This window comes from Pristiophorus japonicus, chromosome 6, assembly GCF_044704955.1.
Source record: "Pristiophorus japonicus isolate sPriJap1 chromosome 6, sPriJap1.hap1, whole genome shotgun sequence".
NCBI classification, from domain to species: domain Eukaryota; kingdom Metazoa; phylum Chordata; class Chondrichthyes; family Pristiophoridae; genus Pristiophorus; species Pristiophorus japonicus.
In genome coordinates, this window is record NC_091982.1 from 50,002,054 (window position 1) to 50,018,133 (window position 16,080).

At 43.4% G+C, this 16,080-nt stretch overlaps 1 protein-coding gene across 1 annotated transcript in view; it reads left to right on the forward strand.

The window, feature by feature from the left end:
* The window catches only part of LOC139266111 (melatonin receptor type 1B-like), a 186,946-nt gene extending 173,841 nt beyond the window's left edge, over positions 1-13,105 (forward strand). Inside the window, exon 2 of the mRNA XM_070883959.1 lies at positions 12,071-13,105. Coding sequence (XP_070740060.1) covers positions 12,071-12,933 — 863 coding nt within the window. The 3' untranslated portion in view covers positions 12,934-13,105. The remainder of the gene's footprint in view (positions 1-12,070) is intronic.
* Positions 13,106-16,080: the final 2,975 nt, after the last annotated feature.

Genomic DNA, 16,080 nt, shown 5'->3' on the forward strand with positions numbered 1-16,080 from the left:
ACCCTCACCACAACCTCCCATAGCCCACCACTGATCATCTCCCCTGGTCATGACAAGAAGGATATGAAAAATGCTCAGGGGGGAGTATTGTTGTGTATGCATGCCTGTTTACTGTGTGATATCTGTAACACTGTATGCAACATTGAATGTGCCCTTGTACTGTACACACCTTACCGGTACACTAGAGGGTGCTGTTGCTGGAGACCAGGGGTTACCTGCACACGGCAGGTAACTCAGTATAAAAAGGAACACACAGCTTGTTGGCAGGCACTCAGGAGCTGCTAATAAAAGACTGCAAGCCTGCAGAGTTTAAGACCATACCCTGCCTTGTGGAGTCATTACTAAAGGTGCCTACATACACTACACTGCCCACCTGGGGCACGCTTGCTGTGTAGGAGTTCCGAGGAGAGCGCTTGCTTTGGGAGTCCTGTGTCGGGCATGCAGACAATGTGGCCCACCCAACGGAGCTGGTCGAGTGTGGTCAGTGCTTCGATGCTGGGGATGTTGGCCTGATCGAGAACACTGACGTTGGTGCGTCTGTCCTCCCAGTGGATTTGCAGGATCTTGCGGAGACATCGTTGGTGGTATTTCTCCAGCGATTTTGAGGTGGTCTGCTGTATATGGTCCACATCTCTGAGCCAAACAGCAGGGTGGGTAGTGTTGTCGTATCAGAGCTGGGCAACCAATTGGCAAACTGTTCAAGAAAAAGCTAGCTCTGCAACTTTAGGGCCCTGAAAGTTCTCCTGGGGTCAACAAACCCCAGCACAGGTCTCTGTAAAGCATTAAGCTGTGAATAAGTTTTACCTTGGCTCATTTACTAGCACTCTTCTTTCTCAGTCATCGAGAGTTGTAGCTTCAACTCCAACTCCATGACTTAGGGCATAATCCAAGCTGGAACTATGCAGGGAGACAGAGGGAAGTAAAATGGGGGCAGAAGCAAAAGCTAGAAAGAAGAAAAGTAAAAGTGGAGGGCAGAGAAACCCAGGGCAAAAATCAAAAAGGGCCACATTACAGCAAAATTCTAAAGGGACAAAGGGAGTTAAAAAGACAAGCCTGAAGGCTCTGTGCCTCAATGCGAGGAATATTCGTAATAAGGTGGACGAATTAACTGCGCAGGCAGCTATTAACGAGTATGATATCATTGGGATTACGGAGACATGGCTCCAGGCTGACCAAGGCTGGGAACTCAACATCCAGGGGTATTCAACATTCAGGAAGGATAGACAGAAAGGAAAAGGAGGTGGGGTAGCATTGCTGGTTAAAGAGGAAATGAACGCGATAGTAAGGAAGGACATTAGTTTGGATGATGTGAAATCTGTATGGATAGAGCTGCGGAATACCAAAGGGCAGAAAACGCTAGTGGGAGTTGTGTACAGACCACCAAACAGTAGTAGTGAGGTTGGGGACAGCATCAAACAAGAAATTAGGGATGCGTGCAATAAAGGTACAGCAGTTATCATGGGTGACTTTAATCTACATATAGATTGGGCTAACCAAACTGGTAGCAATATGGTGGAGGAGGATTTGCTGGAGTGTATTAGGGATGGTTTTCTAGACCAATATGTCGAGGAACCAACTAGAGGGCTAGCCATCCTAGACTGGGTGTTGTGTAATGAGAAAGCACTAATTAGCAGTCTTGTTGTGCGAGGCCCCTTGGGGAAGAGTGACCATAATATGGTAGAATTCTTTATTAAGATGGAGAGTGATACAGTTAATTCAGAGATTAGGGTCCTGAACTTAAGGAAAGGTAACTTCGATGGTATGAGACGTGAATTGGCTAGAATAGACTGGCGAATTATACTTAAAGGGTTGACGGTGGATAGGCAATGGCAGACATTTCAATATCACATGGATGAACTTCAACAATTGCACATCCCTGTCTGGAGTAAAAATAAAACGGGGAAGGTGGCTCAATTGTGGTTAACATGGGAATTTAGTGTTAAATCCAAGGACGAGGCATATAAATTGGCTAGAAAAAGCAGCAAACCTGAGGAATGGGAGAACCTAAGAATCCAGCAGAGGAGGAGAAAGTGTTTAATTAGGAGGGGGAAAATGAAGTATGAGAGGAAGCTTGCTGGGAACATAAAAACTGACAGCAAAAGCTTCTATAGATATGTGAAGAGAAATAAAAGATTAATGAAGACAAACGTAGGTCCCTTGCAGTCAGAATCAGGTGAATTTATAATGGGGAACAGAGAAATGGCAGACCAATTGAACAAATACTTTGGTTCTGTCTTCACGAAGGAAGACACGAATTACCTTCCGGAAATACTAGGGGACCGAGGATCTGGCGAGAAGGAGGAAATCCTTATTAGTCAGGAAATTGTGTTAGGGAAATTGATGGGATTGAAGGCCGATAAATCCCCAGGGCCTGATAGTCTGCATCCCAGAGAACTTAAGGAAGTGGCCCTAGAAATAGTGGATGCATTGGTGATCAATTTCCAACAGTCTTTCGACTCTGGATCAGTTCCCATGGACTGGAGGGGTGGTTATATAACACCACTTTTTAAAAAAGGAGGGAGAGAGAAAAAGGGTAATTATAGACTGGTTAGCCTCACATCGGTAGTGGGGAAAATGTTGGAATCAATTATTAAAGATGAAATAGCAGCACATTTGGAAAGTAGTGACAGGATCCATCCAAGTCAGCATGAATTTATGAAAGGGAAATCCTGCTTGGCAAATCTTCGAGAATTTTTTGAGGATGTAACTAGTAGAGTGGATAAGGGAGAACCAGTGGATGTGGTATATTTGGACTTTCAAAAAGCTTTTGACAAGGTCCCACACAAGAGATTAGTGTGCAAAATCAAAGCACATGGTATTGGGAGTAATATACTGATGTGGATAGAGAACTGGTTGGCAGACAGGAAGCAGAGAGTCGGGATAAACGAGTCCTTTTCAGAATGGCAGGCAGTGACTAGTGGAGTGCTGCAGGGCTCAGTGCTGGGACCCTAGCTATTTACAATATACATTAATGATTTAGATGAAGGAATTGAGTGTAATATCTCCAAGTTTGCAGATGACACTAAGCTGGGTGGCGGTGTGAGCTGTGAGGAGGATGCTAAGAGGCTGCAGGGTGACTTAGACAGGTTAGGCGAGTGGGCAAATGCATGGCAGATGCAGTGTAATGTGGATAAATGTGAGGTTATCCACTTTGGTGGCAAAAACATGAAGGCAGTCTATTATCTGAATGGCGGCAGATTAGTAAAAGGGGAGGTGCAACGAGACCTGGGTGTTATGGTACATCAGTCATTGAAAGTAGGCATGCAGGTACAGCAGGTGGTGAAGAAGACAAATGGCATGTTGGCCTTCATAGCTAGGGGATTTGAGTATAGGAGCAGGGAGGTCTTACTGCAGTTGTACAGGGCCTTGGTGAGGCCTTACCTGGAATATTGTGTTCAGTTTTGTCTCCTAATCTGAGGAAGAACGTTCTTGCTATTGCGGGAGTACAGCGAAGTTTCACCAGACTGATCCATTTCAGATTGGCAACCATGATTGGTGTGAAAAGAGACTGGCTTCCCACTTTTATTGCTTTGTTGTACACAGTGTGATCTGTGTTGTTTGCTTGTTTATGACAGGGGCTTCCTTAATGATAGCTTCACGCATTTTCCCCACTACAGATGTTAAACGAACCAGCCTATAGTTACCTGCCTTTTGTCTGCCCCCTTTTTTAAACAGAGGCATTACATTAGCTGCTTTCCAATCCACTGGTACCTCCCCAGAGTCCAGAGAATTTTGGTAGATTATAACGAATGCATCCGCTATAACTTCCGCCATCTCTTTTAATACCCTGGGATGCATTTCATCCGGACCAGGGGACTTGTCTACCTTGAGTCCCATTAGCCTGTCCAGCACTACCTCCCTAGTGATAGTGATTATCTCAAGGTCCTCCCTTCCCACATTCCCGTGACCAGCAATTTTTGGCATGGTTTTTGTGTCTTCCACTGTGAAGACCGAAGCAAAATAATTGTTTAAGGTCTCAGCCATTTTCACATTTCCCATTATTAAATCCCCTTTCTCATCTTCTAAGGGACCAACATTTACTTTAGTCACTCTTTTCCGTTTTATATATCGGTAAAAGCTTTTACTATCTGTTTTTATGTCTTGCGCAAGCTTACTTTCGTAATCTATCTTTCCTTTCTTTATTGCTTTCTTAGTCATTCTTTGCTGTCGTTTAAAATGTTCCCAATCTTCTAGTTTCCCACTAAGCTTGGCCACCTTATACGCATTGGTATTTAATTATCACTACTCTATAATTTTTGCACTCTCTGTAATCTCTCTGCAAATTTGCTCCTCTATATTCTTCCCTCTAGTTGAGGGCCTATAGAATACACCTAGTACTGCAATGGCACTTCGACTGTTTCTCAACTCTAACCAAATAGATTCTATCCTTGACCCCTCCAGGACATCCTTTCTCTCCAGCACTGTAATATTCTCCTTATTCAATACTGCCACCCCACCTCTTTTCTTTCCTTCCCTATCTTTCCTGAATACCTTATATCCAGGAATATTTCATACCCAATCCTGCCCCTTTTTGACAGGGTCTCCATTATCGCCACTACATCATAATCCCAAGTGACTATTTGCGTGGCAGCTCACCGACCTTATTTACCACAAGTCTCGCATTTACACACATGCACTGTAAATCTATCTTAGCCCTTCTTGTATTCTTCTTAGTCTGACCCCACCTAACTTGTAACATTTTTTACTCTAGTGCTGTCTCTCCCAATCCTTTGTGCACCTTGTTTCTCCTTTCTAATGCTACATCTCAGTGCCCAGCCCCCTGCCAAATTAGCTTAAACCCTCCCCACCAGCACTAGCACCCCCCATCCCCAACCCCACCCCCCCACTCCACCCCACATAAAGACATTGGTCCCACCTCTGTTGAGTTACAAATAGTATAAAGTGTAAGGAAAACACAGTGGCTTCATCAGACCTCAGGCCACAGTGTGAATGACACATAATGCACAATGGATTCAAGGAATTGAATCTGAAAAATTAAGCAGCATTTGTCAATGTAATTGTTCCCATGTCCTATAAGTGAGAAGCAACACTTTTCAGAAGGCTATTTTCATCTTCATATTTCATATTTCATATTCAATTAACTATGTGTCATTTATTGGCACTCTGCTCTTGCTAACAATTAAATATTACAACGCTCAGGTTCAATTCTCTTCCCAGCATTTCTTTTTAAATATATTGGGCCAGAAATCCCTATTTCTTCTTCCCGTGGGCGTTCGACTAAAAATAGGAGAAAAGATGCCCACCTACCTTTTGGTTGAATACTCGCCAGAGATCCTGGACTCGAGACCTCCTCTTCTTGCGCAACGTCTGCAGGAGTCACGTGGGCCTGGACACCCAATCACGGTAAAGTATTTTCTCCTTCATAGTAATAAGAGTTTAGTAAGTCCGAAACTCCTACTACTATGAATGAGAAACACCCGCAAGTACCCAAACACTACATAAAACATTACAAAAAAACACCTCACATAAATACACTATAGAAATTAAAGTTGATAGAAATGTTTTTTTAAAGAAAAAAAATTGCCGATTTTTAAAAAAAGTTTTAATTATGGTTTAAAATAAAATTATCTGAGTGGGCAGGGTTTTAACATAAATATGTTTTTAAAAATGTTATTTTAATCATGTTTTTGATATGTTTTTAAACTCTTACGCCTGTAAAAGTAGCTATGCACCTGCTTTTATCAGACAGAAGAGTTTTGAGGACATTTGCTGGGCAAGATATGGGTAAATCCCGCAATCTTGCCCTTGCTAATATCCTCGCTCCCGAGATGCATGCAATCTGTCAAGCCAGAAACTTGACAGATTGGAAAAGCCAGCTTTCAGCGCATGTGCATTGTGTGCTGAAAATAGGCTTTTCCAATGTCTTCCCGGGCCCGTAGAAACTTCGTACGGACCCGGGGAGTCAGGGATTTCCATGCCATTAAATGACAATATTTTGAGAATGTATGTGTTTACAAGCAAGTTTTATTGAATATAATTCTACGGTTTTATTTCAGGAAGAAGCAGTTTCATAATAACTTAAACATTCACTCCTTCCATCACTGGTGCACTGTGGCTGCAGTGTGTACCATCTGTTATCCAATGGGTAGCCAGTATGACATTGCTATTCTGATGCCCCCGTGTCGAAGGTCAATCTATTGCCCAATATGTCAGCAAGCTAGCAGATACAAGCAAGTCCAGAAACATGGCTACAGACAGGCAGGATGCTAATGGGCCCACGGACCCTCATTTGAAAATATCTGCACCAATATTTCACCCTGAAAGAAAGAAAGAAACTACACCTACATAGCACCTTTCACGACCAAAGTGCTTTACAACCAATGAAGTACATTCAGGCAGGAAGTTGAAGAGCTGTGGCCCAGCAAGTGGGGAGTTTCTCGGTTATTGTATACATTTTTAAAACTGCACGACGTGCTCTTTTTAAATAATTGGAAAATTTTTCTCAAATTTATGGGAAATTTGTAATGTAGGAAATGTGGCAGCCAATTTGTATGTAGCAAGATCCCACATCCAGCAATGAGATAATGATCTGATAATCTGTTTTAGCGATGTTGATTGAGGGATAAATATTGGCCAGGGCATCGGGGATAACTCCCCTGCTCTTCTTCTTTAATAATGTTATCTTTTATGTCCACCTGAGAGAGCAGACGGGGCCTCGGTTTAACATCTCATCCAAAAAGACGGCATCTCCAACATTGCAGTGCTCCCTCAGCACTGTGTGCCAGCTTTGCTTATGTGCTCAAGTCTCTGGAGTGGGATTGTGAATCCACAACATTCTGACTCCAAGGCGAGAGTGAGACCCACTGAACCACAGCTAACACAGTTTTGAAAAGAACATTAAAACATGGAATTGCAGGTTGGTTAGTTTAACATCTGCGTTAGGGAAAATATTGGTATGTTTAATTCAAGATGAAATTACTAAATATCTAGGTGATGAGAAAATAATTAGAAGCAGACAACACAGATTTCAGAGGGGAAGATTGTGCTTGACAAACCTGGAAGAGTTCTTTGAGGAAGTGATAGATAATTGGAGTTTGTTGCCTGCATCACATCAGAAAACACAATTATCAGTAAATATCTAGGGCTAGAAATTGAGCACCATAGCGCCTCCCGTTATCACCTTCGGGGGGGGGGGGCGATAACAGGGCACTAATCACTTACCGACCGGGTAGGGCGATAAGATCGGCTCCTGCTATATTCGGCAGGAGTTTTATGCCGACGGTATGGCGTTACGCCCCAATCTCCTTCGCTCGGAGATCGTGACATCATCGCAGTGCGCATTGCCCCGGACCCGAACTTCAGTTCTGCCCCCTGCAACATCGCTGGGCGAAAACACCGACATCTGCAGGAGGTGTTCATTGGGAGGCCGGGAGATTCAGGGGCGATGCTTAAAGGCGAAGTGGCTGAGGTAAGTAAAAAAAAAAAATCTTAAATTCTCTCTTTTCTTTTCCTCCATGATCGATCAGCCAGGCACTCTGCTGCAGCACTTCAGGCTAATCGGACCGGATCGCAGCTGCCGTCGGGGACCAGATAAGTTTTTCCCTTTGCAGAGCCTGCAGCAATGGCCCGTTGATTTAAGGGCGGGAAGGAGCCGTTCAACGCGGCAGCGCTGCACACTTACCACCCCGCCTGCTGCCTCTTACACTCCAGGAAGGAAGTGGAGCACTTGATTTAGTTCTCCGTTTCCTTCCTGGAGCGCAAACGCCAATTTTTTTAATAGTTTAAAAACATTAGTGCCTGCCGCTAATTTTTTCAACTTTTAAAAGTTAGCGCCCGAAAAGGGGCGCTCCTGAATTTCTTCCCCCTAATCTTAAAAACAGTTCAAGCCTATTACCTGGGAAGTGTGTGTGGATATTACATTTCTCACATATCACCATCCATTCTCCTTCTTCATTGGGTAAATGTTCATAAGTGAGATTTACCCACTGGCAGTGGCAAGTCAGGAATTCGGATACACCTCATTCCCAGGAACAGTTTTACACCCACTAAAATCAATGGACAAAATTCCCAATACGTGTTCTTGACTGCGAAACTCAACACGTGTTAGCAACAAAAATGTACTTTAGTGAACAAAACTCGTTAGCAGTGGTTTAATACTGTGGGTGATCCAGGGTCCCTTTGTGTTCGAGCACAGAGTGGTTGCACGGATTGGAGCTATACTGCTATTTGGTGTATTTGGACTTCCAGAAGGCATTTGACTAGGTGCCACATAAAAGGTTACTGCACAAGATAAAAGTTCACTGGGTTGAGGGTAATATATTAGCATGGATAGAGGACTGGCTAACTAACAGAGAACAGAGAGTTGGGATAAATGGTTCATTCTCTGGTTGGCAACCAGTAACTAGTGGGGTGCCGCAGGGATCAGTGCTGGGACCCCAACTATATACAATCTATTTTAATGACTTGGAAGAAGGGACTGAGTGTAACGTTGCCAAGTTTGCTGACGATACAAAGATGGGAGGAAAAGCAATGTGTGAGGAGGACATAAAAAATCTGCAAAAGGACATAGACAGGCTAAGTGAGTGGGCAAAAATTTGGCAGCTGGAGTATAATGTCGGAAAGTGTGAGGTCATGCACTTTGGCAGAAAAAAAAATCAAAGAGCAAGTTATTATTTAAATGAAGAAAGATTGCAAAGTGCCGCAGTACAGCGGGACCTGGGGGTACTTGTGCATGAAACACAAAAGGATAGTATGCAGGTATTGCAAGTGATCAGGAAGGCCAATGATATCTTGGCCTTTATTGCAAAGGGGATAGAGTATAAAAGCAGGGAAGTCTTGCTACAGCTATATAAGGTATTGATGAGGCCACACCTGGAATACTGCGTGCATTTTGGTTTCCATATTTACGAAAGGATATACTTGCTTTGGAGGCAGTTCAGAGAAAGTTCACTAGGTTGATTCCAGGGATTAGGGGGTTGACTTATGAGGAAATGTTGATTAGGTTGGGCCTCTACTCATTGGAATTCAGAAGAATGAGAGGTGATCTTATCGAAACATATAAGATTATGAGGGGGCTTGTCAAGGTGGATGCAGAGAGGATGTTTTCACTGATGGGGGAGACTAGAACTAGAAGGCACGATCTTAGAATAAGGGGCCCCCCTTTTAAAACAGAGATGAGGAGGAATTTCTTCTCTCAGAGGGTTGTAGATCTGTGGAATTCACTGCCTCAGAGAGCTGTGGAAGCTGGGACATTGAATAAATTTAAGACAGAAATAGGTAGTTTCTTAAACGATAAGGGAATAAGGGGTTATGGGGAGCGGGCGGGGAATTGGAGCTGAGCATGATCAGATCAGCCATGATCTTATTGAATGGCGGAGCAGGCTCAAGGGACTGTATGGCCTACTCCTGCTCCTATTTCTTATGTACTCCGATTTCTTGAAAATTTAGTGATTCCAAACTCAGCACATACGAACACTGGTGAGTACCTTCAAAACATGTGACGGCAGTGGGGTTGCCAGCTCAGTCTGGACATATTCCTGGAAGTTTCATCACAAGACCACCCCCTCCAACAGACCTGCATAGTCAAACAGCCTTTTCTCCCATTTCCAATATTACTATAACTAATAAATGAAAGTGTTCTAAGAGAATGAAAACAAAAACGCATAATTATTTCGAATGCCCCAATGATTTTACTCCAGGGTTTCTCACAACATTGCCCTGGATCTCAATCTTCAATTCCTGGAGACTTCAGGGACAATCCTGGTGGGTTGGCAACGCGAGCAGGAACCTCGCTCACTGTCGAAGTCTATCAGAAAATTGCAGACCTGCAATTTCCGATTGTGCGCTGTTGATGAGTGAGGTTGTTGGCATGTTTTGGAAGATTTAGGCTGTGGTAGACAACCATTCGTGTTGTGCACACTGTACAAAAAAAATCCCCTGATGGTGAAACTAAAAACAATCAAAAAAAAACTTTTACTGAACATGCAGGTTTACAGGTTTTGTAACTGGAAATGGGAAAGGGAGTTTGAAAGCCACAACTACCTTGGGGGCTCATTAATAGCGTCAGCTGGTGCAATTCATTGTGCAATGCACTTTGGGACACTTCTGAGCAATCGAAATCGAGGAAGACTTGCTTCCACTCTAAAAATGAGTTGCTATGTGATTGTACAGTCCAATGCAGGAATTACAGTCTCTGTCACAGGTGGAACAGACAGTGGTTGACGGAAAGGGTGTGTGGGGATCTGGTTTGCCGCACACTCTTTCCGCTGTCTGCGCTTGGTTTTTGTATGCTCTCGGCGATGAGACTCTAGGTGCTCAGCGCCCTCCCGGATGCTCTTCCTCTACTTTGGTTGGTCTTGGGCTAGGGATTCCCAGGTGCCAGTGGGGATGTTTCACTTTATCTAGGAGGCTTTGAGGGTGTCCTTGAAATGCTTCCTCTGCCCACCTGGGACTCACTTGCTATGTCAGAGCGCCGAGTAGAGTGTTTGCTTAGGGAGTCTCGTATCGGGCATGCGAACGATGTGGCCCACCCAGCGGAGCTGGTCGAGCGTGGTCAGTGCTTCGATACTTCAATATTAGTGTTTCTTCAACCAGCCTCTTTATTGCTGTCCGAGTGAGACAGCTGATTTTTGATGAATGGCCTTGTTTTAATTGTTCATTCTTGGGATATGAGCATCACCAGTAAGGCCTGCATTTAATTGTCCATTCCAAGTTGCCCTTGACAAGTTGATGGTGGAGCTTCTTCTTGAACCGCTGCAGTCCATGTGGTGTAGGTACTCCTACAGTGTTTCTGCTTAGTCGGCATGGGATTGTGACTATCCAAACTCATTTAACACAGGGCACTTAGAGTCAGAAGAGAGACAGAAAGCTTCAGTTGGTTCAGTCTGAGCACAGAGGCGAAAGGATTAAAAAAAAAAAATGTTTTTTTGTTGTTGAAAATTTTGCTTAGGTTATGTTATTGGAAAGATCCCAATAGATTCACATTCTTGCATGTTGGGTGACATTGGGTTGACTCCACCTTTCTAGATACCAGCCAAGTCTGTTTAAAGCAGTAATCATTGTCTTTAACTCTCCCGAGGGTAAGTAAGCTGTGCAGAGGACGCAAAGACGCTGCAGAGAGATATAGACAGGTTGACTGAGTGGCAAGAATATGGCAAATGGAATACAGTGCAGGGAGGGGTGAAGTTATCCACTTTGGTAGGAAAAACAAACAAGCAGAATATTTTTCAAATGGTGAGAGACTGGGAAATGTTTGCATTCAGAGGGACCTGGGTGTTCTTGTACATGAATCACAGCAAGTTAACATGCAGGTACAGTAAGCAATTAGGAAAGTAAATGGTACATTAGCTTTTGTTACAAAGGGTTTAGAGTATAAGAGCAAAGAGGTCTTATTGCAATTATACAGGGCATTGGTGAGGCCACACCTGGAGTACTGTATACAGTTCTGGTCTCCTTACCCAAGGAAAGACATACATGCCTTCGAGGGAGTGCAGCGAAGGTTCACTAGACTGGTTCCTGGGATGGGGGATTGCCCAATGAGGAGAGATTGAGCAGACTTGGCCTATATTCCCTAGAGTTTAGGAGAATGAGAGGTGATCTAATTGAAATATATCAAATTCTTAAGGGGCTTGACAGGGTTAATGCTGAGAAAAAGTTTCCCCTGGCTGGGGAATCTAGAACACAGGGTCGCAGTCTCGGAATAAGGGGTCGGCCATTTAGGACTGAGATGAGGAGAAATTTCTTCACTCAGAGGGTTGTGAATCTTTGGAATTCTCTACCCCAGAGGGCTGTGGATGCTCACTGAGTATATTCAACACAGAAGTCGATACATTTTTGGGAATTAAGGGATATGGAGATAGTGCGGGAAGGTGGAGTTGAGGTAGAAGATCAGCCATGATCTTGTTGAATAGCAGAGCGGGCTTGAAGAGCCAAATGGCCTATTACAGCTCATATTTCTTATGTTCTTGTGACTCCACCCTTTAGATACCAGCCAAGTCTGTTTATAACAGCAATCATTGTCTTTGACTCTCCCTAGCTGGACAATGCTATCAATTTAAACTGTTGACTGAAATTAATAATTTGAATGGCTACTATCCATTTTTCTTTGCAGGTAACATCTTTGTCGTCAGCCTTTGTGTAGCTGACCTGCTTGTGGCAGTGTACCCTTACCCTCTGATCTTATTTGCCATTTTCCAACATGGATGGACGCTGGGTGACATTCACTGCCAGGTTAGTGGATTCCTGATGGGGCTGAGTGTCATCGGATCGGTTTTCAACATTACAGCGATTGCAATCAACAGGTATTGTTACATCTGCCACAGCTTCAAGTATGATAAGCTCTACACCTACAGAAACACGATCTGCTACCTGTGTCTGACCTGGACCTTAACAGTCGTCGCAATCATACCAAACTTTTTCGTGGGCTCGTTGCAGTATGATCCTCGTGTATATTCGTGCACGTTTGCCCAAACAGTAAGCTCATATTATACAATTGCGGTGGTGGTGGTTCACTTTCTGGTCCCCATTGGTGTGGTGACGTACTGCTACCTGAGAATCTGGATCCTGGTCATCCAGGTAAAACGGCGTGTTAAGCCCGACGTGCCAAAGTTGAAGCCAAGTGACTTAAGAAATTTCCTCACCATGTTCATCGTCTTCATGCTGTTTGCCGTTTGCTGGGGACCTCTGAATTTTATTGGCTTAGCCGTGGCCATCAATCCTCTGGCAGTTGCGCCGAAAATCCCAGAGTGGCTGTTCATCATAAGCTACTTCATGGCTTACTTCAATAGCTGTCTTAATGCAGTTATCTATGGACTTCTCAATCAGAACTTCCGAAATGAGTATAAGAGAATACTGATGTCACTGTGGTCTCCAAGACTCTTCTTCAGTGACCTGTCAAAAATTGGAACAGAGGCAATGAAGAGCAAACCTTCTCCAGCTGCGACCAATAACAATGTAGCAGAAATGAATGTATAAGACAGCATTCCAACGTACTGCCTGCTTATCTTGATCTATATCAAAATTAATATCAAGAGACCGTCAACGTGCCATACTAACTTGATTAATTCTACTTAAAGCAGTATAATTTACTTGCTATGTGCCTATAATCTCAGATGTTTTGAATTTTAATTGCATATGAACAACAACTTAAAAAGTTTCTGTAAAAATGTTCAGCTCGATGTACAACATTCTAAACTTATGCCTGTGTGATAGGTTATCAATGCTCTTCATGAATGACAGCTTCACTCATTCTTACCCACTCAAGGGTACTTCTATGAAAAATAAATAACTTTATCATGAATCAATCTTGTTTTGTTTTTACTCAAATCTACAGAAATACTGAACTCTGGCATACTCCATTCCTTTACAACCCTGTTGCATTATGTACAAGTCCAACATGATTGCCTCTTCCAAAATTAATTCAAGTTATTACATCATTAATCAATAATTCACTGCAGCTATTTTTTTCAAAAGTCAAATTAGAAGGTAGTTGTAATGAATTGGATAAATGGGATAATTTTTTTTTAGGAATGAGCATATTCAGCACAGAGCTTAGAAACATAGAAAATAGGTGCAGGAGCAGGCCATTCGAGCCCTTCAAGTCTGCACCGCCATTCAATATGATCATGGCTGATCATGCAACTTCAGTACCCCACTCCCGCTTTCTCTCCATACCCCCTGATCCTTTTAGCCGTAAGGGCTACATCTAACACCCTCTTGAATATATCAAATGAACTGGACTCCACAGATTTTTGTGGTAGAGAATTCCACAGGTTCACCTCTCTCTGGGTGAAAAAGTTTCTCCTCATCTCAGTCCTAAATGGCTTACCCCTTATCCTTGGACTGTGACCCCTGGTTCTGGACTTCCCCAACATCAGGAACATTCTTCCTGCATCTAACCTGTCCAAGCCCGTCAGAATTTTATATGTTTCTATGAGATCCCCTCTCATTCTTCTAAATTCCAGTAAGTACAAGCCTAGCTGATCCAGTCTTTCTTCACATGTCAGTCCTGCCATCCTGGGACTTAGTCTGGTGAACCTTCGCTGCACTCCCTCAATAGCAAGCACATCCTTCCTCAGATTAGGAGACCAAAACTGCACGCAATATTCAAGGTGTGGTCTCACCAAGGCCAAGTACAACTGCAGTAAGACCTCCCTGCTCCTATACTCAAATCCTCTCGCTATGAAGGCCAGCATCTGTAGGGGGTGGTGTGCGAGGTCAGTTTGCCTTCCCTGACCCAGAGCGGTTGCGAGTTGTTCCCACTCCCTGGTTCTCGTGTCTGGATTTATTAATCAGGGTGTGATAAAGTACAGCAGACAACTGTTTTGTGCAAAAACATGTATGGTTTTTATTCAAGAAGAATGAATACACATTTTATTAAAACTGAGAAAACTTATCACTTTAGATGAGAGCAAACTTATCACTTTAAAGGGGAGAAAACCTATCACTCTAATGGGGAATCCTTTATTCAAACACAAGAGAATACACAGCAATACAACACCTCCCAATTCCCCTATCTAACTAGGTTAGGCTCTGGGGCTTCAGGGACTATGCTCAACAATCCTCCCTTGACAGTTGGTAATGGGGTACGTTGGATTTTGTCGATTCTGCTAGCCGTACCCTGAATGTAGGAGAGGACTTCTTGCTGCATGTTCCTCAGTTGGGTGGTGTCCGCTGATGCGGTAGGGTGCGTATTGGATTTATGAGGTAAGTACCCACTTTCTACCTTCAGTAGTAGGTTTTAAAGTTCTTAGGTAATGGTTTACCCGTTGGTAGCTCAGGGATAGCTTGTAGAATGGAAACAGCTTGCGAATCTTTGGGTTTTCGTCGAGTTGACTTCGGTTTGGAAATGGTTGGTCGCGGTGGCTCAATATTACCAATTTGGTTGCTGATAATATCTTGGTGGTTGTTCCATGAGCCTCTTGTTGCCACGGCATGCTTGGTGCCCTGGTCACTTGCGATGCTGTCTTGGTTGATATTCTGAAGAACCAGGTTAACGAAAAACTGGTGTCCTGATCTTGGGGTTCGCCAGGTCTGAAGCATACGAAGCTGGTGTAGAAGCAAAGTGTCCTGCTGACTGTAAAAACAGGCCTTAATTATACTTTGAAAGGCTTACTTATCTGTGCCCCAAATCAACCTTGGTTCTTTGTTTAAGTTTTGCAGCCCAGCTAACTGGAATTTGATTAAGTGGTTTTAATCTGGCATAGATAGACTTTTCTGAGCTGACCAGTTCTTGTCCATTGTGATAGTACTGCTTTTTTTTTGCTTCTGGAAGTCTGGCCTGAGCCAGATATTTCTATGCCTGTTAAAAAGGTGTTGGAAAATGTATGTGACATTTGGGTCCTCTGGATGGGGTGGATAATGTTTCTTCCATGGGTCGATTGTTTAAATGCTAATGTTTTCTAGGGGCAGGTATCGAAGGTAAACAGTTCCCAGATAATTTGATTAGCTTCAATGTCCAAACTGGCCCTTTAGAGATTGACCCTATCCCTTTCCTTGCAGACCCAACATTCACCTTTTAAAAATCCCAAACTTGGTTAAAACTCGTAGATTTCTTCCATAAGCATTATAGGATCCCAAACTTTGTTTGATAGTCCCAAATCGAATTTCCTTTTCAATGAGTCCAAACACTAAGGGGTTTCCACGAATTTTGCAATCCTACAGTCCCCCCTGTGATACTCTACATGCTAGAGTGTCATACGAGGTGAGCAAAATTCCTGATTCCCGAGAGTCAACCTTCCTCTGTAATTTACCTGGCTAAACCCAAACGTACATTCCCCTTTGAAATGTATTACTGTTCACAGGTAAATTCAGTCATAATTTACATTACAGCATAGAGGGGGTCCAACGCCCCTCCATTACTCCAGTTTCACAAAAATACACAGCAAAACACACATAGTAAAGACATTTTAACACTTGACCTCTGCGTTTTTTTTTACAGCAGGTGGAATCTAAACCGGACCTCAACGGGTGACTGCGAATTTTCTGCAGTGACCTATTATATTTTGTGTTTTCCTTCCTGATACAACCCTTAAATTCAACTAGGGCTCGTCCAGCATCCTCTGGTGCTGGGACCAACGACCTCTGCCTCTCACCTTGCAGGTAGTACATCATAAATAAAGA